General features: G+C 35.0%; 1 protein-coding gene across 2 annotated transcripts; it reads right to left on the bottom strand.

Annotated features, from left to right (window-relative positions):
* Positions 1-1,376: 1,376 nt before the first annotated feature.
* Positions 1,377-23,826, bottom strand: LOC110115740 (protein CHROMATIN REMODELING 35). 2 transcript variants are annotated; one of them, XM_028699766.1, is made up of 6 exons: positions 23,539-23,826; positions 13,925-14,411; positions 6,912-7,211; positions 4,356-4,514; positions 1,848-3,616; positions 1,377-1,637 (listed from the first exon to the last, which is right to left on the bottom strand). In XM_028699766.1, the coding sequence occupies exons 2-6, from the start codon at positions 14,408-14,410 to the stop codon at positions 1,634-1,636; spliced, it is 2,718 nt and encodes a 905-aa protein (XP_028555599.1). In that variant the 5' UTR covers position 14,411; positions 23,539-23,826; the 3' UTR covers positions 1,377-1,633. The 2 variants fall into 2 exon arrangements, with proteins under 2 accessions (XP_028555599.1, XP_020704744.1); XM_020849085.2 differs by having other exon boundaries at positions 23,590-23,825.
* Between the last annotated feature and the right edge of the window lie 945 nt (positions 23,827-24,771).

Genomic DNA, 24,771 nt, shown 5'->3' with positions numbered 1-24,771 from the left:
TTTTGTCCACAATCCCTAGCAATAGCATCATGTCAAGTCATCATGAATCAAAAGTTCACTTTTTGACACTGTTTTAAGCTTCATTTTGGATGACTTTCTTACTATTTTTTAAAACATTTTTTTAATAGAAAAATTTTTAGTTATGTAAATTTTGAACTAAAAAACTACTTTAAAAAGCAATATGAAATCATCATGAACTTATTCTCGATGATCAACTGTATAACTCATCTTGATTTGTTAGTTGAGAATTTTGACTATTAATCAAAAGGTCTTGTATTTAAAACTTGAATAAGTATTAATATAAACTCACACATGTATCAGCATAATAATCTTACAGAGGTGGTATTAAACAAAAGGTAGCCCAATTTATATAACATTATTAGTATCGTCTATTTTATATAGCTAGACAGCTAATTTAATTGCTGATCTATTGTCACAATGTAGAGGAGTGGAGGTATTGAAATCTTGTTGGATCCATCGTAGCCAAATCACATCAATTGCCCCCGTGGTGAGAGCCTTATATTTCACTACGTCCACAGATCATACCACAATAGTTCACTTTTTGACACTGTTTTAAGCTTCATTTTGGATGACTTTCTTACTATTTTTTAAAACATTTTTTTAATAGAAAAATTTTTAGTTATGTAAATTTTGAACTAAAAAACTACTTTAAAAAGCAATATGAAAGCCGTCCCAAACAAAACCTTAGTTGAGATTGTTGAAACCTTGTAGGAGTTCGACGTAGCCAAATCACATCAGCGGCCGCGTGGTGAGAGTCCCGTATTTTGCTTCCATGAAAAATAGTGCCATTGTAACTTATTTTTTCACACTAAGAAATTAAGGTCATACTTTCATTGAACAATACTTACCATGAGGCGTAGATTTTGCCAAATATGAGATTAAGGTTTCGTTTAAGACGTTTTTTATTGCTTCCAAAAACAATTTTTTAGAAAAAAAAATTAAAATTTATATATTAAAAAACTGCTTTAAGAAACGGTAAATAAACCGTCCCAAACAAAACCCAAGACAACTTTCTGAGCTGTGGCATAACTAATGAATACACAGTTGGTAGGCATAGGTGAAAGTTTATCTTGAGGATATGAGCGAAGCTAGTAAAAGCATTGGCAACCAAAGATCTTAATATTTATGCAACGGGTGGCCGAACATATAGAAGCTAACACAATGACAAATAGTAGGTGGCCACCGGCCGCCGGTTGGGTTATAAAAAAAATGTGATGCTTAGCTCAACCCCAACGATGCATGGACAAGCATATTGAGGCATTAACAACAACATCAAACTTTTATCCCACTACGTAGGGGTCGGCTACTTAAATTGGTAGTAGCATATAAGAGAAGTAAAAGAGACTACAACCTTAGCATTGCAATGATGTTCCATGGATTCATAACAGACCTACTACAGTTATGTTCTTGTTATGAACTGCAGGCTTACAGGTCGATAAGCTGCAGTGAAAACTTCCTAATGAAGAACATCAAAAAGACAGACAAGTGCCAGTTCTAGTTACCAATGGCTGCGATTTAAGGACCATCAAGAGAACTAACGGTTGTGATCAAAGGTTACCGATGCAACAGTGCTATATACACTTAACATAGCATCTTCATCAAGCATTGCGAATCACCTGCATGTGGCAATGTATTAATTTGTAGTTAAGGCAAAGGAAACATCATCATCATATAGATGTTAAATTGAGGTTTTGTTTGGGACGATCTTTTTATTGTTTTTTAAAATGAAGTTTTAGTACAAAAAAATTCTTTGTTGTACTAGAAAGCTGTTATAAGAAGTAAAAACGTTGTCTCAAACGAAATCTGAAATGGGTAAAATTGCTTACCTTTTGTACAGGCACTTGATATCTTCAATCAAAGCAGGACTTTCAAGGAAGATATCATCACAATCTGTAAGTTCAACCTCGTGAAGATCAATCTCCTGTTGGCCACTGTACTCGTTGCACTCAAACCAGAGCTTTGAAATAAGCTCCTTTTTGAAGGAGGTATTATGGTGTTCTTCCTCTGGACTATCTGCAGCAACAAGCCTGTAGGTGTATACCTTCTTCCGTTGGCCAGGCCGAAAAGCTCGACCAATTGCCTGACGAGTGACAGAAGGATTGAGATGGACATCTAAGATCAATATCCTAGATGCTCCAACTAAAGAAATACCCTCTCCGCATGCCTTTATAGAACCAAAAAGAACTCTGGCATCTGCAGAATTGTTGAATTGCTCCATAGACCACTCCCTATCTTCTGGATTTGAATCACCAGATATCATAAAAACTTCTTTCCCCAAGCGCCAGCCCTTCCTTTGAATGACCAACCTTTCCAAGAACTTCAGAGGAAGGATGTACTGGCTAAATACAAGGAGTTTCTCTCCAGCAGATTCAGACAAAGAAAGAACGCCAAGAAAAAACTTGGTTTTCACTCCATCCCTGACATTTAATGATCCAATTAAACCATCAACTTTATCATTACTTAAGGACTCAGTTTTATCCCCATCAACACTTTCGGCAACTTCCTTCAGGTTTGGATGCATATATACAGCACTCCCCACAGAGTTTCCCTTGAATATATCAAGTTTGTGCAACCTACTGGCAATACTTTTTTGCTTTGAAGTTAGCTTCAAGAACACGGTGAAGTCAACCATGCCAGGAAGTTCATCCAAGAAATCACCTTTGTAGTAGTGAAGAACACTGTGCGTCATTTCTCTCAGGTCCTTAATTACTGAATTTTTCCTTAAGCTATTATCATCATTTTGAAGGGTTTCGTGAACAAGATCACAGAAAGCAGACTCCTTGCAACCTTTATTTGGCCGCCTACCAGCTGATATCTCTACACTGCTAAGGATGCGCTTCATGACATTCCGGGAGGACTCCTCCTTCATGAATTTAGGTCGTACTAGTTTGAGAATATTGAAGACTTCCTTTACATGATTTTGGAATAGTGTGCCGGAAAGTACTACCTTCCGAGGTGTCTTAATTCTTGAAAGTGAATGCACAATAGCAGTGTTGTTATTTCTTGGGGTATGACCTTCATCTAGAATTAGAAGGCCGGGAACCATTAGTAGTTTTTCTCGACATAAAGCATCAATCTTTTCAGTGGATGTGCTGCTGACAATGTTGGTGAACTGTTTATAGCCCAAAAATAAAATGCCTCTACTTTGTTCCCAGCTCTTCAAAATCTCCAGCTGTTGTGGTCTATGATCTGCCTTAGAGGAATAGAAATCAAACAAGGGAATGTCTTCCAATTGCCATTGCTGGAACTCTCTCTTCCACGTGCTCAAGATCCCCTTAGGAAGAACCACCAATGGTCTTTTGTCAGGTTTCTGAGTGATAAAGCTCTGCATAAAGCTTATAAGCATAAATGTTTTTCCGGATCCTGGGGCATGAGCAAGGATGCATCCACCTGGCTTTTCTACCATAAGATTTTTTACAAGGAATCTGAAGCCCTCTATTTGATGTGGCTTCATCAACTTCTTATGCCTCGGATCAATGCCAAGATCAATTGCAGCATCTTCTTCAGAATACTTTGGGTGAGATGCATCAACAGCTTCATCCATATCCTCATGCTTACGAGTTCCAGACACATAGTGCCTCGCATCGCGGGTGTTCTGATTATTCAAAGAAAAGTAATAAAAGAGTACCAAATAAATTTATGGTTCTACTTCTTGATTGATAATGAAAAAGATAAATAAATAATGGTGAAAAGACAAGTAACATATTTCTTTCATCTATTTTGCAATAGTAATCTAAAATAATTATGGATAAAAAATAAAATCAGTGATTTGATTAGCAAAATCAAAACCCAACTAGAGCATAATTGAGAGGATTTACTCCGGAGTATGTGTGTTCATTTGTATTCCTGTGATTCTTGATTTCCATATAGCATTCACACAACAAACATGCCCAAATAATGAAAAAGAAAGATTTCAAATTAACTAAGAAAAAAGTCATGATTTGCCAAAGATAATTACGCAATATTGTACAAAAATTATTTGATCAGTTTGACAATATTTAGCAGTGAATAAATTGATTTATGCTATTGATTCAGAGAAAAATAAAAACAATCTGATTGAATTTCTTTAGTTACAACTGCATTATCAAGGCTTCAAACCTAACCGTGTATGCAGCTCATTCTAAGGGCCTTTTAAATTCGTATCTAGCATGCATTAAAAATACCTAACGAGAAAATAAACAAATCAAATAAACTACAGTCATAGAACATAAGCAATATTTAAGAATTAATTACTACCATACAACTAAGTAATATTAATAAACAGGAAGTGATAAAATGGAGAAAAAACATATCCCCAAAATATAACATTAGATTGACCAGCAAAACCAAAGTACCTTTGTCCATTGGAAATCAAAAATCGTCTCGATGCTCCTTTGAACAACTCCACATACTCGACAAACAATTCCCAAGTCGTCCTTGAGGATGAAGGAATGACAGCATTCCTCTTCCTTCTCGACCTCTTCCTTCTCAACCGGAGCTGAAGGTTCAACATCCTAGAACACAAATTACATCAGCATGAAGTGTAACTGAGAATATAGTTCGCGGTACAAGAAAAACTTAACATAAAAAAAAACGTATCTTCTCACAAAACAATGATGAAATAAAAATTCGTGCAGTAGCAAAACCATAAATACTTAAATTTTGGAATGTTTTAAGTGCCTTTTCTGTTCAGACCATTAATTCACATGGATCAACAAAACAGAATTTCCTCATTCCAAATAGTTCATGCAAGTACATTGTCTGTTGGCAGTCAATAATAATACTTTCATGATAGAAAAACAAAGCTGTGGAATGCTAGAAGCCTGTAATCAAGAACTAATTTTTCAAATGAGCCATCATGAGCAGTTATGTTTCATGGTTGTCATTTAGCTTTTGGGATTTTGATCACAGAGTTCGACTAAATTCCCCGAATAGATTTTATATTAAATCATGCCTTGTCTGGAACGGAAATTTCAAAAGATAACCCAATTTTAGCTTTTAGATTTATAAATTGATAGCAATTCAACAATTTTGGCTCATCAACCTTTTTAAGCTGATTAAAACCTAGATTGATCCTCAGACTTATTGAGCTGGTGGAAGTGTGAATTCAATTGCAAGAGCTTGTCAAATCCTAATGATTAGCTCTATCTAAAGGTTTATCTGTGAATTAAAGAGAATCATGATTTGTCGTTGGACTTATTAAGTCAATGAAAATGCATCCAGCATTAGACTGGTAAAGTATATTTTATATAATAACGGTTCCCATAAGCTAAGCTTGTTGGTTCTCGAGATATCTTTGCCTCATTTGCTTATGATTGAGACTTTTTTAATTAGATTCCAATATTTTGATTTAGAAGCTTCACTAGACTTCCCCATTTTGAGGGGTTCTATAAAAATTACCCCATGTATAACAAGGACACCATGTGGTCTTCTTGGAGGGAACACCTTTGATTAGAGTTGTAGAACAATGAAAGTATGATTTCTTTGAATCCCATTTATGCAATGATGGATCTGTAGGAATCATTGTTTAAAATTGCGCAATAAGAGGCTCGCCTTGAGGCTCGCCTCAGCACAATTTTAGTGAAAAACGCATCGAGGCTTACACCTCGAACTTATTGTGAGGCTTACGCCTCATCTTGGCTGAGGCCCGCCTTGAGGCGCGCCTCACCTCGCTGGCATGAGGCATACGCCTCGCTCTATTTTATGTATGTTTTTATTTAAAACTTAGTTAAATCATATACAAAAATCTCAAAAAAATCATGCCCTCTTGCTCTATAAAGTCGCATTAACTTCCTCTCAACTGCCTCGACCACCAGCCCACCGCCTTCGCCATAACCACCAACGTCATAGTTACCGCCGGGGATCACTTGAAATCCGCATACCGCCACCATCTCCTATAAAAATTTAGGTATTACTCTTATTTTATGTTGATGAAAAACATTTATGAAAAAGGAAGATGGTTGAAATAAAATGAAAAAAGGAGATGGGTGAAAAAAAAAAAAAAAAAAAAAGTAGATTGACAAGTATTGGACCCTACAGGTTGAGGCAAAAAAGATGCCAATTTATTATGACGACTCAAATAAAAATCCCCTTAGTAATAATAGTACATGTGATTTATGATTTGTTGTCAATTATTTTAAGTTTATTAGTAATTAAATGTAGATGAGTAGGGAACTCATAAAGAAGAAATTTAAGCTAAACTTGATGCTATATGATACGTTTATGCAATTCATATATTTATGTTGTTTTTCTTATGTGATATTTGGATTTCAATTATATTTCATATTATTTATTATTTATCACTTTATATTTTGTGTAATTTTTTGTTTCATATTTATATAAATTTTTTACTTCATAGTTCAATAGAAAGTTAATATACCATCTTTTAACATAATATTTAGATATCATATAAAAAATCATATTTAACTTTTATTTTTTACTTTTCGCAATTTTTAAATTTTGACTTATGCCTCAAAACGCCTTGAGACTTGCGCCTCGCCTCATGAACGAAAAACGCCTCAATACCCAATTACTCAATTTTAAACCTTGGTAGGAATTGTACTACTCTATAACTCTCATCTGCCCTACCGGCACCCCCCCCACCCCACACCACCCCACACACACACACACAAATGCTGAGAGCTTTGTGCATTGAATAAACCATTTTTTATACAATGCTTATCAAACGACGAAAAATTGAGTATTACAAAAGGTGGGTAAAAAGAACAAATCCGATAAAGCAATAGAAACAATTTGCTAAATTAAAACAAAAGGCAACCAGTACACATAAACCCAAAAAAAAAAGAACAAATCGTAAGACACATAAGCAAAGGATTCATACCATTTCTACAATGGTAAGATTGTGTTTAATTTTCAAGGAAGAAAAGCAGAAGTCGAATATAACACAATACCTTCGAACATTCAATAGCCAGAGACATATCATTCCAAAGATCTTCTAAACCATCACTTTCTGTTGCTTCTACATCATCTTGACTCTGCTGCAACATTTGTGGTGAATGTTCCTCATTGCTCAGCAAAGGAATTGGTGGTGAAGTACTAGCATGGAGTATTTTCTCCTTTTTAACCTTTCTCTCTTTTTTCTCTTTTTTCTCTTTTCCTTCTTTTTTATCTGTTTTCATCTTTTTCTCCTTTTTCATTTTACTTAGAAGAGATGCTAGATCATCACTACCTTTGAATGTGAGAAGTTCGCTCTGCAAACAGATGATTTTTACCAAATAAAGATTATTTATAAGAGTGAAATTTTCCACTTTAGTCAAACGCTTGTTTATATATAAAGTGTATTGCTTCTGTAATAAAGTAGATAATGAAATTTACACCTTCGCACAGCTAAAGCAAAGGAACTACAGAATCAAGATAGTTGAAAAGCAGCAAATTATTCACTTAGGCTTCATTTGGGACGGGTTTATTATTGCTACTTAAAGCAGCTTTTTAGCACAATTTTTAATTTTTTATACTAAAAAGCTGCTTTAAGAAGCAGTAAGAAAGTTGTCCCAAACGAAGCCTTAGACTCCACTATAATTCAAAATAAATGGAAAGATTGGATCCGAACAGTTGAAGAAGACGCCAAGGATAACAATAACCACATCCAAGTATATCGTCAAAGAAAAAAAGTTCTAACCGCTACATTCCAACCAACCCAGAAGCCTGCCAAACTCGTGAAAAACAGCAGCAACTACAACTCAACACAGCATCAGCATGACGATGCCCAGCAGCAGCAAAAATTCAACCCGGTATGACCAAATGATGCAAACAGAAGGAATATGCCTTTTATTAATAATTAGTTAACTCATTTTGTATTAACTTTTGTTATTTTTTTTGTTTAGACCATAACCGATTCAGCACTTAGCCAACCCGGTTCAGCGATAGGAAAAACTTCTGTATTTAAATATCTAGACTGCTATGAGTATGGCAAGGAAAATAAAATTCTATTTTTCTTCTCTTCTCATTTCCCTGACAATGATGTGGTTCTTATAGGATATCCAGTGTAGTATCGTTATGAAGTTTTTTTTTTTTTTTAGTATCGTTATGAAGTAATTGTATGGTTAAATGTGAGCACTATTAGAGCCCAAAAGCACTGCTGCAATATCATTTTAATATGTATTGTGTGTTGGGCATGCGTTAGAAGAAATTATTAAGTAATGGAGTATAGAGTAACTTACTAGAATAGTAAACAAATACATAACTATGTTTGTGCTCATCACACAAATATGAACAAACAACAGCAGATTGCATTGAACCCATGCAATCGGTTATATGTATAATACTAGCGGCTAAACAAAATCAACCAAAAAATTCTTCAAATAAGGCTTCTTTACGAGGAGTGAGAAATGAAAGTCGAGATTTTGGTGGGTTTGTTTCAAGAAGAAGAGTCTTGTGTCAATGAAGAACCAAGGAGTTGAATAGCATAAAACAATTTGAGCAGAAGAGATGATGAAGACCTCAAGAAGAGGTGGGCAAATCTAAAGAGAGAAAAAAAAACTTCATATCTAAGAGAGAGGGAGGATTCAATCCTAAGAGAATGACAATAAAGGTCCTATCTTTATTTCATCATTAATTATCTTCAATTACAATCCAAAGCTTACTATATCATTATTCTGTAATCAAACATCTTCAATTGCAATCTAAGGATCATTATATAATAGTAGTTATAATTTTTTTTGGATAATTTAACCTTTGTAATATTAAGATAATGACAAATATGTTCAAATGACACTTGATCATCATACCTCAAATAAATATCAAAATAACAAATAAGGACAATGACATAATGATACAACAACAACAACAACAAGCCTTTATCCCACTACGTGGGGTCGGCTACATGAATCCTTTTTCTCCATTGTGTCCTATTAAAAGTCAAATTCTCGTTTAAATCTAATAAAGAAAGGTCATTCCTAATATTTTCTAACCAAGTCTTTTTAGGTCTACCCCTACCTTTCTTAACATAAGTCAAATCTAATACCTCTACTCTCCTAACCGGGTCATCACAAGGCCGCCGTTTTATGTGACCAAACCATCTAAGGCGACTTTCTCTAATCTTATCTTCTACTGGAGCTACTCCAACCTTTTCACGTATATGCTCATTTCGTATCCTATCTCTAAGGGTAAAGCCACTCATCCACCTGAGCATCCTCATCTCTGCCACACTTAACTTAGTATTATGCTTCTCTTTTAAAGGCCAACATTCGGTACCATAAAGCATTGCAGGCCTCACTACCATCTTATAGAATTTTCCCTTAAGTTTGAGGGGTACATTTCTATCACATAACAAGCCCGACACATTCCTCCACTTCAACCATCCAACTTGAATTCTGCTGATAATATCCCCATCTATTTCACCATCACTCTGAACAATAGATCCAAGATATCTAAAACGTGTACTCTTATTAATGACTTGATCGCCCAAAGTCACAATCCTCTCACTAGGACTATTACTACTAAAATTACACTCCATATATTCCGTTTTAGATCTACTCAAGCGAAAACCTTTAGACTCTAAGGTTGACCTCCATAATTCAAGTTTACCTTCAACTCCCTCTCTAGTCTTATCAACAAGAAGAATATCATCAGCAAAAAGCATACACCAAGGTACATCCTCTTGCAAATGTCTAGTGAGAACATCCATGACTAAAGCAAAAAGATATGAGCTTAAGGCTGATCCTTGATGTAACCCAACCGAAATAGGGAAATACTTGGTCAATCCACCTTGTGTTTGAACACAAGTAATAGCTCCTGCATACATATCTTTAATGATTTGAATATAAGCATTATTGACTCCTTTCTTTTCAAGAACTCTCCATAATGACATAATGATGACCCATTAAAATACATTAAAACGCATAGAGGATTCAATTGCACATTCTAAAAAAAATTCTAATCTCTTAGCACCATCTACAAGTTTTTATGTAAGGATTACGTGAGATGAACTCCCAATTTTTATGAAAAGAAGTACAATTGAAAGTTACCAGTTAGTTGTGCATAGCAGAACTATTATTAATAATAAAAAGCTTGGCAAGGAGAACAGGAAATGCAGGGAATTAGCAAGAAGAATGAACACGTAGATCAAGGGATTGGCTTCAATCAACAACCATGACGTTGAGATTATAAGATTATCTTCCTAACACGTAGAAGAGAACTCTCGATTAGGGATCAATAAATATTTAGATGTGCAACCGTTTTAAATTTTTGTTTGTGGGGGATGAAATGAACCTGATCAAGATCCCATGGTTCCGTCATCCCGGGAATACCCTAAGTTTCAATTTACCAACACTAACAATCGTTGATCATAGTGTTCGGGGAATCTGAATAACAGTAATGGGTTGCCTTCTCTAAGGGATTCCGAGATAAGTATTGATTTTAATTTTATTATGATTTGGGATTTGCATTTCTTAGAATATCCAATATTTAATTTAGTTTAGAATTTATGACTTCATTTAGGAAGTTACCTAGTTGTTTGATTTAGATTTGTGGTCGGTCTTTACGGCTTTTATTAAAAGTAGCCCGTATAGTGAATCTTACGGCTTCCTTTAAAAATAGCCCGTTTGATTGGGGAGTTGGGTCTTCCTGCTTTCATTGAAAGTAGCACTGAGATTTAGAAGGTTGGATCTTCTTGCTTTCATTGAAAGTAGCCCACACAACAGGCCTTGCGGCTTCTATTAGAAGTGGCCTAAACAGCATGTCTTATTGCTTCCCTTGGAAGTAACTTGAAGGTGGGTCTTACAACCTAACCTTATAAGCAAAGTGACCAGAGTATCGGGATTTAGGGTTATGTTACTTTTACCTAAAGATTGTGGGCCTTATTGCTTATATTAATAGAATTTGACAGTATGTTCAGGGAAGTGTATTTGCCTCGAGAAAGTTTTCCCTAACACCCTAATTAAACTAAGACTTACGGCCTCTATTAGAGGTGGCCCATTATGCATGGTTTAGGGTTATGTTGCTTTTACTAATAGATCTCCTCTAAAGTCGGACTTATGACTTCTACTAGAAATTGCCGATTGAACTTTAGGTTAACAGGATTTTAGCTTAGCAGGATTTTAACAGCAGACATTTACTTTGCACCCGTCACTGCTTTGACACCAGCATCAGTGTTTTACCTACAGTGCTTTTCTTTCCTACTTTAGTAGCTTGCCTTTTACTTTAGTATCGTAGTTTTAATTTCAGTACCTAACATTTTGTTTTGTTTATAGTTATAGTTTTCTTTCAGCACTAATTTTGCTTGTAATAGTAGCTTTACCTACTTGTTTGTTCTTTCTAGTATTAATTTTGTTTACCCTGTGTTGACTTTCATTTACTTGTTTGCAGGTGTTCATAGGTAGCAGTTACAGGAGCTGAAGCTTACAACTACAGGGTTTTGCAGAGCTGGAGCTTGCCAGGAGTTGAAGGGGATTATGTTAGGATTTTTGAGCTTTTCTTTATATTTTCTATTTTCTTTAGTTTTAGGAGTTTGGGATTAGTTGGTGTGTATTGTACTTAGGTTGCAGTGCGAACATTGTTCTTTTATTATTTTTAATGCCTTTTATTAAATTCAAATTAATTTGGTGATTAATAAAATTTTTAGTTTTAATTTAATTACTTAAAAGATTTAAATTTTATTTTAAATTAACTGCTAAGCTCATTAATATTTTTAAATTATTTAATTATTAATTAAAGTTTAAAGTTTGTTGCTCAATTAATTTTATTTAATTTTAAAATTTAGACTTAATTAAATGGTTCATTAATTAAAAATTATATTTTATTTTTACTTTAAATTAATTAGTTTTAATTTTAATTAAGTTTTAAATTAATCAAAGTTTTAATTTTAATTAATCAATTACTTAAATTTAGTTTAAAATTGATTAACTATTTTAATTTTGTTATAATTAATTTAAATTATTTAATTTGATTTGATTAAACGATTAAATTAAAGAGAGTTTTAACCTATAGTTAATTCATTTAAAATTAATCAGTTTATAAAGTAAAAATTTATTTTGAAATTAATACATTATTCTTAGATAGTTCCTAGAAGTTCATTAATCTCTCAAGGCAAATTTGATAGCTTCTTGGGGCTATTTTGGCAGCCTTTTGACGCCCCCTCCGTCGGTGTGGGGGGGGGGGGGGGGGGAAGGGGACTGACGCCTCATCCCTCGGGGGGGGGGTAAGGAAGGGCACTTACCCTTTCAGATCTGCTCGACCAGATAAAATTGACGGCCGAAGGCTTCAGGGGACTTTAATTACATCTTCCCTTCTCACTCACTCACTCACTGTTTGAACAAATCAATAAGAGGATTGGTCCATTCATAAAGGAGGTGGGATCTGGGCATTTAATTCGTTCGCATAGGAAGGTAAGACCTGTGCGGTTCGAGAGGTTCAGACGGAGTCGTACACGGGTTTGCTTGTGGGAGAAGGGACGGAGGCAGAAGCCCACACCTGGGTTCGGCTCCGGGTCAATGAGCACAGGCATGAGTCGAGCTGGAATCGTGCGGTTGGCGGGGATCAGAAGTCGGAACGATGCAGACGAGATGTAGACACAGAGTAGGAGGATATCAAGAGTAGAGAGGGAGAGTCGAATGGCTTCTTTGGGCTTCTAGGTGCGTCAGTGTCTGAATGGGAGAGATCGTTCGTTCTTCTATGCTTGTGAGGGAGTTTTGCGCCAAGGGGAGCGAATGTGGGATAATGGGATCGTGGGCAGTCGAAGCAGGTTAGGATGATTGGGTAGAGATCAACATCCAACTTATTAATTTGTCATGAAATTTTCAACAAATTTCTATTGTATTAGACATGTTGACTTTCTTCCAAATTGCTTGTGTAGAGTTGTAGACAAAGTATAATGATATAATTTGTTCTTCTATGAAATTGAAAAATCAAGACATTGCAAGTTATCAAATGATGGAAAGGGTCAACAATTTCAAGTTGACAAATATTACCATTAAGGCATCCAATATTTCCTCTCTCCTAATCACCATATGAACCAAGCAAGACCATTGGAAGAAATTCTTCCAATTTAGTTTATAGGAAGTGATTTGTAAAGATGAGTGCTCCATCGAGACTCCCGGAATGATCGCAAGACTTGGTAAGGTGAAGGAAGAACTAATTTTCTCTCCTTAGCTAAACCTGATTAAGGCCCACTATAGTTGCCAGCCAAGGCTTAGAAAAAATCAAGTTCTGTGCCATGTAAGAAAGAAGTAGAAGAGAAATAAACAAGAAAATATGGAAAGCAATATGACTAATTTGGCCAAAACATGGTTCTATTCATAGGATTTTACAATGGCTAAAATCATTAAGTAAAAAATCATAAAAAAATATACATATATGAAACAATTGCGCTTAAAAACTTCTAAAAACGGATCATGCAATCTTTAGAAAACAATATTGTTTGTAGATGCCTAATAAATTTCCCAAACTGTTGGCAGAGGATGGCATCCATGGGCGGAGAAGCAGTCCTGTAAGCAATCCGAAGGCTTCCCTGCCATTGATGTCTCATATTTGCCAACCTTGGCGGTTCACCATACATAGGAACCCCAAGATTTATGCCCTGAGATGGCCCGCCAGTATCTTGACTTCAATTGCTACAAGTCCATAGAATGAAGAAAAATATTTCTCTTCTATTTTAGAAAAACAACAGTTGTGAATTATCAACAGTTTCCTTCTTCAAAAATATAACAGACTATAATTGAAGACAAAGATAGTGATGTTCATGGAAAAATGAATCAATTACCATCTACAGCATATGACAAAACTAGAAAATTTTGATGTTGAAAATGTAAACTAGTTCGATAAGTAATAAAATAGTTAGTTATAATTGAAGTTAAAAAATTGTCATAATTAAAACCAACAAATTCAAATTGGACAGAAAGCAAAAGGTACCATTTTGGCTGTGCTTGCATATTGCAACTAATGCAGAAGGGTTAAAAATATGCCTCACCTTAGGACTTTTGTTGACCTGGACGTCAACTTTTTCTCCAAAAGAAACCTTCTCATACTGAATAGAAGGCGGCTGCCTTACAACGACTGGCGTATAAAACTGCTTCTCATATTGATAAGACTGGGTGAAGGTAGGATTCACACCATCGGCATCAGAATCGCTATCCACATCAATGACATCCCCCGCCGATGATATTCTACCATGCTGTGTCAAATCTACTTTTTGGAATAAACCAGATGGCTGACCATTAGCAGTAAGGGAGGTTTGCAATGGCTGAGGCTCTGACTTAGAACAAGGCTTGATAAGATAGGGAGGTAAAAGATTTATAAACTTCATCCTCAAAGCATGAATTTCTTCATATTCTTTAGTGATACTCCCATACCTCTCCTCATTCAACTCATCAATATATCTGGCTATTGCAAAGGGGTCGGAGAAATCCATGATTTCTGGATCGAACTTCATTCTTTTAAATCTAGAAGGATACATCCTACAGAAAAATATTTGTTTCCCAAAATTACCATACTGAATAAATGATCTTCTGTGTTTAATAAACAATCATCATCAATGGGTATTATATAAGAAGTTAAAAGATCTTCTGCAGTTAAAAGACACTTGTAAGAAGAACTAGTACAAACGTAAAAAGGGAAATAAGGCAATTTAATTACAAAAGCCATCCACGATTACAGAAGTCCAATCACATGAAAGCTTCTTAAAGAATGGGAAGAATAAAAACTTGGTTTTTATTTCAATGTATTACATATTTTCTAGAAGCCAGACTAAGATGGAAAGCAAACAGCAGCTCTAGAAAAACAGCAAATGAAGTACCATAAGAAAAAGAACTTAAACAGAACAAATACTATTTATAAAGATCCAGTCTCTAACAGAAACGGAAAAACAAAATATGGAATTGCTAGCCTTAATCCTAAGAAATACGTCTAATATCACAGGGCCTGTTTAAGATAAAGCTTCTTCAATGATGTTTGGGGCACAAAAATTGCTTCACGATTAAATTTTTATGTTTCTTCAATCAATTGATTAAAAGCACAAACCAAATGCATGAGGCTTCCCATGGATGCTGATTCAAGAAAGGACTAAGGTAGGTTTCATTATTCCTGCAATGCCCAGTTCATTAAGTAAATCAGTTAAATCTCTGTTAATTCAATTCCACTAAGGACTCATTGGCTGCCCATAGAAAGACAATTGAGTTTTAAGAAATCATTATTTCATTTTCACTCATTTTCTGTATGAAAATAAAATCCTCACATTTTACGGATTTTGACAGTATTTGTAAAAGAACCCATTTTGATTTCAAAACATATCCAGCTAAAAAAGGAATTTACAAAACAAAAATATTTTCTAACTTTAAGCAATCCAATGAGCCCTACCACAAATTCGCATCCTTCTCAATTGACTTCAAACCAAATACAGTAGATCCCAGGGAAAGGCCACAGAAGCACAAGAAGAATGAGTTGAAATAACTTTAGACAACCCAAAGCAAAGCTAAATTCATCAAATCCTTGTTGACCTTGGCTTTGGCTAGACCATGGTAACCCATGCCTTCTAGACTCCCATGACCTTACGTGGCTTGGCCAACTCACACTTGACTCAAGCCCAACTTAAGTCATTCTTAAGTCCAACTTCTTCCATAACCGGACCTGTCCTTAGACTACACTTAATCATCGAAGGCCTATCCAAGGTTCTCCTTCTTAAAGGCCCTTGAGAGGGTGGCTCAATTCTATTCCTAATCAGATTAGACATTGAGCCCTAAGACTCAATTTTCCACCGTTGTCTTTAACATCCAAGTATGAGGTAGACTTAGCCTAGACCCTATTTAGGTGATCCAGAGACTCCTTTTAGACATTTGGTGAGGTATCATTAAGCTGACTTGTTATTCAATGGATCCTTTGTTGCCCTACTACTTGTAGGTAAGTTTCCATTTTCAATTAGTGAATGGCTCCCTAGTCTCCATTGATGCCCTTCTTGGCCTTTGGCCGATGACTTCCTTCTCGACTTTGAGCTAACAACTTTCCTTCCTGACATCTAAGTCAAGTTACTACTCTACCTCATTGTCGAGTTCTCCTTCTCGGCCTTTGAGCAAAGCTCACTCTTTACTTTGTCATTTAGCTCCTACTCGACCTTGTTCTCGAATTCCTCTTTCGATCTTCGAGTTAAGTTCATCATCAGCCTTAGTTATTGGCATCCGACTCTCATCATGACCCTTAAATTGTATTACATGTCGCCTTTGACAGATTTCATTGTCACCATTAGCATACACAAATTTTCACAAGTCCCTTATGAGGCCATAAAAAATTTTCATAAAATCAGCTTTTCAATATTGTTATGCTCGAGGTATATGTCATTTCTTTGATGTCATCCTTGTCTCGCACACCTCCAGCTGTGGCATCCTACAATCTTTCCTTTTGAAAGAATAGGAAAGCATGTCCATGGTTTTGCCAAAATCAAACATAAAGTAGCCAAAGGCATTCAGTGGCCATCTCATTGTTGGAGGCGCTTGCAAGCACAAGCATAAAAACCACCAACTTTCTTCAAGCATATAAATAACACCCATTTCAAAAGCCATAGGGTGAGAAATTTTGGATGTTCAAAACTTTTAGTGTGAGAATATCTTAAAACTCAAGATTACTTGCCTTGATCCTTCATCATCGCCATCTAAGATATCAGCAACCTCCATTTCCAATACCTCCTTGCTTACTAAAAAAAGGCTCCCGAGAACTTTGTTTACCTTACGATCAAAGCTCCATAAATGGTAATTTTCTACAAAAAAAAAACCTCCTTAATTCTCAATTTTCAACCCCATTAATGATTCTATTGGGTCATCACATAACAGACACTCGACAACCTTCTCTAGTCGCCCCTTAATGAGGAAACCAAAGAGGGGTCAACAACTTCTTAAAATCATCCTCGGCCATTAATGGATGCAACTTCAAGCCTCCTCCCTTCTTTGTTCATTAAAGACTTGTCAAGGACATCAACAAATCATACTCCAAATTAAATTTTCCACTAAGTTACCTTCGGAGTAATTGGCATCTTTGACAAGGAAAAGTCGTCAGCTCAAGAAGGCGACATGGTCATCCCAAATTAAGGAAAATCATGACCTATTGCAATGCGGCATCTTAACTTTCCCAAAGTAGCAATTTCTCCTAGTTGTCCTTAGGCCGACATCTCCCACCTCATCCACTATATAGCCGATGGTTCACATTGTTGTCGAGTTCTGATTGTAGCAAGTTCTTACCCATGAAAAGTTGACCTTTACACTCACTTTATCGCCAAGTTTCTTGAGCTTAGAAGCCTCAGATCATTACTGAGTTGTCGGTGACTTGTAGCTGGCAACTCGACGACCTTTGAATCCCCTATCAATGTCTTCCAACCCGATGACTTTAACGTTGACACGTTCAATAGCTAAACACATGATGTATTATTGATCTTGCTTGACATAGCAAAGCCATTATAAGTTTTGGTTCTTAGGTGTACTTGGTTCTTAGGCGTAGCTCCAACTGAGGTAAAAAATTTTGTACCATAGACCATCTCATAATTGCATTCAATGGAAGCACACACATTACATATGATATGCCATTGTCCACCTATAAAAGCAATTAACAACTTGGACGCTCTATTCCAGCTTGTGGGTATAAGTGATCCCACTTTGTACAAAACATGTTTTGTCATTGAACCTAGGCTGACGACCTCATATTACACTTGTAATCTAAATCAAATCGCTACTCCTTTTGCATAGACTATGAGTACCAAATAAACCCCATTATGCCCATCAATAGACCACCCTATTAAGCTCATACCACCTAGTATAAGGTCTATAGGATCTTTATGGCAAAGGCAACAACTTGTTTTGTGTCCCCTTAGGGCTGTGATGGATGGAAGTGTTACTTGGATGGTGATAAAATAGAATCCAAATTTTTGGACAGATTTGGAGCTAAAAATTTTAAGCTCTAAAAATATGGGTTTTCCACAAAGAAAAAAAAAAGGAGAAACTCCATATCAAAGGTTTGGGATGTTAAGAAACTTATGGTTGTGTTTTTATGAATTTTGGATTAGTGGTTGAATTATGATATTTTGGATTAGTGCTTGAGGTTAAATGGAGGCCATAAAAAATTTATTGAGAAAGAGGGGGAATAAAGGCAAGAAGAGATAAGTAAATACTCACAAAGGCCTTAGGGATTAGCCACCAAGCTTCACCAATGAGTAGAGCAGCCACTAAAGTTTTTCACATGAAATTTTCACTTGCAAATATAGTTTTTATTCAATTAATCAAAAAGTACAAAGCAATATCTCATTTATGGACATTTTAGAGCCTAGACAACTTTGGAAAGACTTAGGAGCCAATAAAATATTATTCCGTTGATTGATAACATATTCTACTATAAAGGGAAATAAAATAAAAGGAAAATTTAAATTAAAAGCTTCCAAATACATGGAAATTCAAATTGGCCAAATAAAGTAAGTAGACTGACATTGATATCAATTAATTTATGAAGATCTTTATTATCTTGACTGGTATGGCCCACCTACACATCAAGGGGCACTAAATTAAATTTTTTTATTATCCACCCATGATTTTAAGAGTATTATGGAACGTTTATGGGCATGTATGGAGAGTTGTGCATGATGAATTGCCCAAATCTTGATATTGGGCTTTGGTTTATGATCTTGTTCTTGGCATATATCTTGATGCTACATCACTATTACCTCACTCATGTATGCATAGGCTTTGGCCATTTAGATTTAGAATACCCTAAAATCCCAATCAAAATGATAAGTATATCAAAAGATTATAGGATCTTTAGGTAACCCTCGCCCTCTGGTCATCTTGGCGATCAAAGGGTGTTTTTGATAACAACCTTGGTTACTAAACCTAAGAATCCCTAATCAAAGGTTCACAAATTAAGTATCACACATTTGTTTAAGTAGACATAATCACTAACTTAGCACACATAGGATGTACAATAAGCACACCCTTAGGCACCCTAAGATTAGAGTATAGTTAGGGTTACTTTTCTTTTCTCTTGCTCGCAAATTGATGATTTGGCATGGGTTACGTCGTATTAACTGGCATTGTTTATGTGAATTATTGTAGATATATACTTTTGTGTAGTTGCTTATTTCGTAGTGCCTTCGAAAGCACTACTTGCTGATCTACTTGGCATAATGTTATGCCAAATCAAATAAAAACACATGTTTATTCCTATGCAAATATTATATTTTATAAGGGTGGCTTTATATTTTTCTTTTCTTATGCATTTTTATTCTATGAAATCCATGTAGGTATATGGGTCATTTTAGTAGCAAAGATAACATATATGATCTAGATAAGGCCTTTCACAACCCCACATGGTTATGGCGAAACTCAACTACATTTTCATGACATTATCTATTCATGTATATATAATTTAGTTTGATTGTTTAAATAATTGTGCATTAAGATGCCTTTTTTTCAAGTTTTTTTCTTTTTTGTGCCTTTGATATGATTGGCTTGAAGGTACTTTTATTAGGCTCTTATAATGTTAAATATTTCTACCCTATCAATTAAGCAATTTAAAGAAAATCATAGATGAATGATTTTCTTTAAAATAAAAAATATGGCTTTTCTCTAAGCCACTACTTTTAAAAATAATCAATCTTAACTCCTTTGATGAACCACAAATGATAGCTTAATTTTTAATTGACTATCCTATTCATCAAAAAGCATTCTTCTCAAAGTCAATGAAAACATCATCCAAACACATTCATAGACATAGCCCTACCAATCCACATATAACATTACTTTTTGAAACTCATTAAGAAGTAGATGATTAAAATAATATTTGCCTATAACATGTCATATACATATTCATGATCGCACTGCCTTTTCTTCAGTTCAAGGTTGCACGACCCTTTCCTATGTTTCATAGAGATCCTGATGTGATGCGTTTGAGAGTTACACAAGAACTTTAAAAGATAATCAAATATTAGCTTCCACGAATTATTTCATCATACATCAAAGTCAAGTAGATTAGAAGAAAGTCGCGATATTTGATTTGTATCGATGACCTCATCAGATCCTATCTTGCATATGCATATAAACTAGATGTCATGACTTAAATGCGATTAGGTGGGTCTAGATAATTGCCCCATCCATGTAAGATCATAATGCCATGTCATTAAATTTCTTAGCTCATTGTAGGGTTTTAAATTTTAAGCCCCATCGTGATGTCTGCATTAGACTTAGGCTAGCGGTCATAGATTAGTGGTATTTTTAGTTACTGCCTTAGATCTGGGTTCGAGGCTATCATTGAATTTAGTATGTTTTACCTCTTATCATTGGGCAATTTCTTATTTTTAAGCCAACAATACCCACAAATTCACGTCACTCAATGATATCTCTTCATATGTTCAACTAATATATACAATGCTTGCTTATTTTGTATGATATCACTCTTCTGCTCTGACCATCAAATGTTTGATTGTATTATAACCATTCATGTGGATAGCCATTTGACCCTTTCTTCTATTAGAATAACGAGCATTGTCTAGAAAATCTTTTGTGCCAAGCCCCAAAGAGAAACAAATATAAATTCTTAATCAAAAGTATTATTGGGCATCATGCCAAAAATATAATTAACTATAGGAGCTTATGCTTATGGGAAACAATTTACCCATGATAAAATAAATCATATTCGACATCACATATTGAATAGAGAAAATCTTTAGCATACTCAAATTATATATATTTTTATTTTTATAGTTCATAAGAATTGAAATCTATCTTTTTGAGATATGATCTTATTTCTATGAAGAACCCAAAAGACAGACATATGTGTAACTAGTTTGTATTTCATTGATTTGAAAGCATGTGGAAACAGATCCAATGATCCATCCTCACCAATCAAACTAGTTTTAATTCGATGTAGTCTCCTATCATTAGGACCATCTCTCAAAACACACAAGCCTATATGCTACATAAAAACAAGTTTGAAATTCTTTCACAAATCATTCACTCACTCTGAATCATAGCCTTAAAGAGCGTTCAATTTCAAATCAAACTACAACATGAAACTCTCTCACAAACATTGAACCTAAAAGTCTAGGAAGTACTATTGTGTCTCTAAATTGTAATAGTGATCAAAGCTTTTACCTTATATAATTATCAATAGGTACAAGCATATATGTCAATGGCGCAAAATAACATGCATCATAGCACACGATACAACACATCACAGGGCACATATGACGCTATTTGCTTGGTCCAACATAGATATTCAAAAGAAAGATTACTATTTGCGCCATGTATAAGAAATAACGCATGGCGCAATGCCCAAATAGCATGTGCAATTTTTAAACATACTATAAATTCAAAATTATAAATTATAATTAAATTTATTATGATTTATATATTAATATCACAATCAATTATTAATTAATTAATTAATTCTCAAACAAACAAAATCTCAAAAAAAAAAAATTTAATCTCTAATATCTAAATAAAAACCTGAACTACATGATAAATTGAATTACTTATTATCCAATCTGCTAATTCTCAAAAAAAAAAAAAGAGCAAAAACAAAGTTCAAAAAGAACCGTAAATGGAGTTTGGCTAGCTCTTGTCTACCATTGTCTGTCTATTTCTCTAATTTTCTTCCCTTTAGTCTTTCTCTAGGCTCTTCTTAGAGCCATAGGACCATCGACAGTTTGATTTTCCTTGTCTCTGTTTCTTCATTACTACTTCAACTTCATATGCTTCGCGTGAAGTAGACTTTTGAAAGAGATGTTGCAGCATTTTAGTTACTTGTATTATAATGAGAGATTGAGGTGTTAGTTACTATAACTTATGCATCACTTTATTTATTTGTATTATCGTGATAGTTTATATTTCAATTTAATAACATTTCATATCAATATTTTTTAATTGTCTTATATTATACGTCATGTTTAACTTAGCACGACCACATTTTGCCCTATATGTCATAGATCCACAGAAAACTTTACACCAAAGTGCATCATTCGTCATTGACAAGTATGGGTAGAACTTGAGTCTTCTAATGAAAAAACATCACTTAATGAAAGCAATAACAAAGGGTGCTCTTCAAAGGTAATTGAAAACTGGTTCATGTTAAGAATAGTGGGATATCCTTGGACCAATTACCTTAAATGTAGCAGTTAAAATGCTAGCATTTTACATAACCTCAAAATTTTCCACAATTAGGGGACATTATAAGCGAAAGGGGTATGAGTCAACAAGACCTCTTGCTACATGGGAATGATTGGTTAAGTCCCACAATGTTGCATTTACAAGAATGAGCCTGCGGCTTTTGCCACTAACATCTGACAATTGAAGCCACCATCTGCGAAGTTCAAATTATAACATGGAGGCCTCAAGAATGCCCGAAATTTTTCATGCACAAGTGAATATCATGAAGGCAAACAAATTCAACAAATACTCCTCACAAGAATCATTCAGTTATTGATCTCCATAAATCATCAGATACAGTGAACTAACGAAAACAAGCAATCATGGAATTTTAATGTGTGAATAGCACAAGTTATCTTTATTTCCTTAATTCCTTCTATAGTGTTCCCGCAACAAATGTATACCTTGGAGGAAGGATATATATGATTAGACCCATACAATCAAATTAGGATAGATGTGCCTATATTTTACATAATTACTCAATGACCATTAAATAAGTTTTTGTAATATTGATCAATCTTCCTCGTTGAGTTGTCACTCTATACCTCATACAATTTGATGTCTATCAATCTACTTTTTTTTTCATCACTCTCTCTTTTTCTCAAGCATTTTAGGCCATTTTCTCCACCAATTACTGCATTCTCAGTCTTCTCCTCATCAATCAATTTCTTGCCATATTAATCCTCTTGGACACTCACAATTTTTTGTCAGGTTAATCCTCTTGGACATTAAATGAGCTTCAAAGCCTTGTGTAGATAACTATAGAAAGGTTATGAGTTAGCATATCTTCAAGAGCAAAAGATGAATATGCATGAAAGCAAGGTCTCTCTACCAGCCAAAAATGCGAGACCAAGTTATCTGTAAAAAGCAAAGATCCATACAAACTAAGTGATGAACATTCTCAAATCCCGAATGTAAAGCAGTAATTGCCGGTAATGCCTACTTAAGGCCTGACATCATATTTTATCATGATTTCATTAGGTATAAATCAAATCCCTCGTGTCAATAACGTTATAAATACTCAAAATAGCATACACAGAGCAACAAATTTAACGCACAATAGATATAGATTACAAGAAAGAAAAACAATAACTGCATTACTCAAATATACGAAATTTCTATCACAAATCAAAGATCAGTCAGTATTTTTCACTCAGGAACAAGGAAACATTTACTGAATTCAAGAAATGTCACCCATCAACCCAAAGTTCAAGAGCATAAAGAACTTATGATACAAAACAACAGTTTTTTAGTAATGAACCACCAGTCACGGAGTCACTCACAGCATCAATTCTGACTGCATGCAACGAAAAAAAATCAAACAAGAGGTTTGCAGAAATTTTACTTCTTTTGGGGATTTTTCGACCAAGTAAAACAGGTCAAGTAATTTTGAGGCATTTTAAATGCCGACAACCTTAGTTTTACCTCCAAGTGGAATGCCTCCTAATCAAGCAATTTTTAGTACCTTCTGTAGTTCTCCGCCAGTGTCGTCGAAAGCCCTCGCGAACTCCCTCCTCACCGTAGTGAACTTGCCCAAGGCTGAACTTCTATTGCAATCTTGCTGACCTACCGACCGTAGACCACAAGAAGCTACCGCCTTGCAACAGCAAGTCGCCAGACAACGGCAGCCTCGCGCCGGCAAAGCTTCGCCTGTTTCGACGATCTCTTCCTCTTCGGGCTATTTAGCAACAAGCATAAATTCGGGTTTATTAAATCTAAGCTGTTAAAACGTTTAGTGTAGTTAAGTAAAATTTTAAAATTAATTTAATTTTTTATTCTTTTAATTTGTGTTATTAGTTTGATCAACTTTCCTCCCAATTCTTTTAATTCAAATTTAGGGCTATTTGATTGTCTGAAAAAAAAAAAATACAGTGAAAAATGAATTTGTTGGAGTTGTTTTGATGAGTGTAAAGGATATGCATGAGATTAGAGACTTTTGAAGTAAAATGAATGTAAAGTAAAGTGCAAAAAGGGTGGTGGTCATTGACTGTTGACAGCTATGATCGGCGGAGGGTGAAGGTGGTGATGGCAGTGGTCGGCAGCAGATGGAGGTGGTGGCAGCGATGGTCGACAGTGGGTAGAGGCAGTGGTGTGCGGAATCCGAATGCATTCAGATTCCAATCACCATGCGCCACGTCACTGGATGCACTGGGCCCCGGAGTTCATCTGCTGACGTGGCAAGCTGTGATTGGAATCCGAATGCATTCGGATTTCGCACACAATAATTTCTCTCATTTGTGACATCTTTTGATCAAATTTTTTTTGTTGCTTTAAAAAAATTTAGTATTAAAAAACAGCTTCAAAAAACAGTAAGAAAAATATACCAAACCGAGCCTTAGTTTATCCATTGAGTTAACACTAGAATGGTGCAGTGAATGGGCTCCAAGGACAAAGCGCATTATCAAATTCTTGCAACAATTTTTGTAAGGAATTAATAGTACGGTTTTATATATTTGAGATAAAAAAAATACCTTATATATTAGAGATAAAAAAAATACCACTCAATTAAATGATTTGTTATTAAAATGTAAGCAATATATTTTTTGCATTTAATTATGTGTCTCTCTCATCACATTATATCTGATAAAACTTTATAGCTCTAACAATATGATCCTTTTAACATCTTGAGAGGTGCGGTAAACATAAA

The sequence above is a fragment of the Dendrobium catenatum genome, unplaced genomic scaffold (genome assembly GCF_001605985.2).
Source record: "Dendrobium catenatum unplaced genomic scaffold, ASM160598v2 fragScaff_scaffold_1390, whole genome shotgun sequence".
NCBI classification, from domain to species: domain Eukaryota; kingdom Viridiplantae; phylum Streptophyta; class Magnoliopsida; order Asparagales; family Orchidaceae; genus Dendrobium; species Dendrobium catenatum.
Note: the sequence above shows the minus strand (reverse complement) of the source record. Positions and strands in the feature narration are given on the sequence as shown.

Bases quoted from the DNA above. Each gene is read 5' to 3' on its own strand.
- LOC110115740 (XM_028699766.1), bottom strand. From the start codon at position 14,410: ATGTATCCTTCTAGATTTAAAAGAATGAAGTTCGATCCAGAAATCATG. The intron at 7,212-13,924 runs GTGAGGCATATT...ATCTGTTTGCAG, and splicing joins AGGTCAACAAAAGTCCTAAG to AGCGAACTTCTCACATTCAA. The intron at 4,515-6,911 runs GTATTGTGTTAT...TTTGTGTTCTAG, and splicing joins TGGCTATTGAATGTTCGAAG to GATGTTGAACCTTCAGCTCC.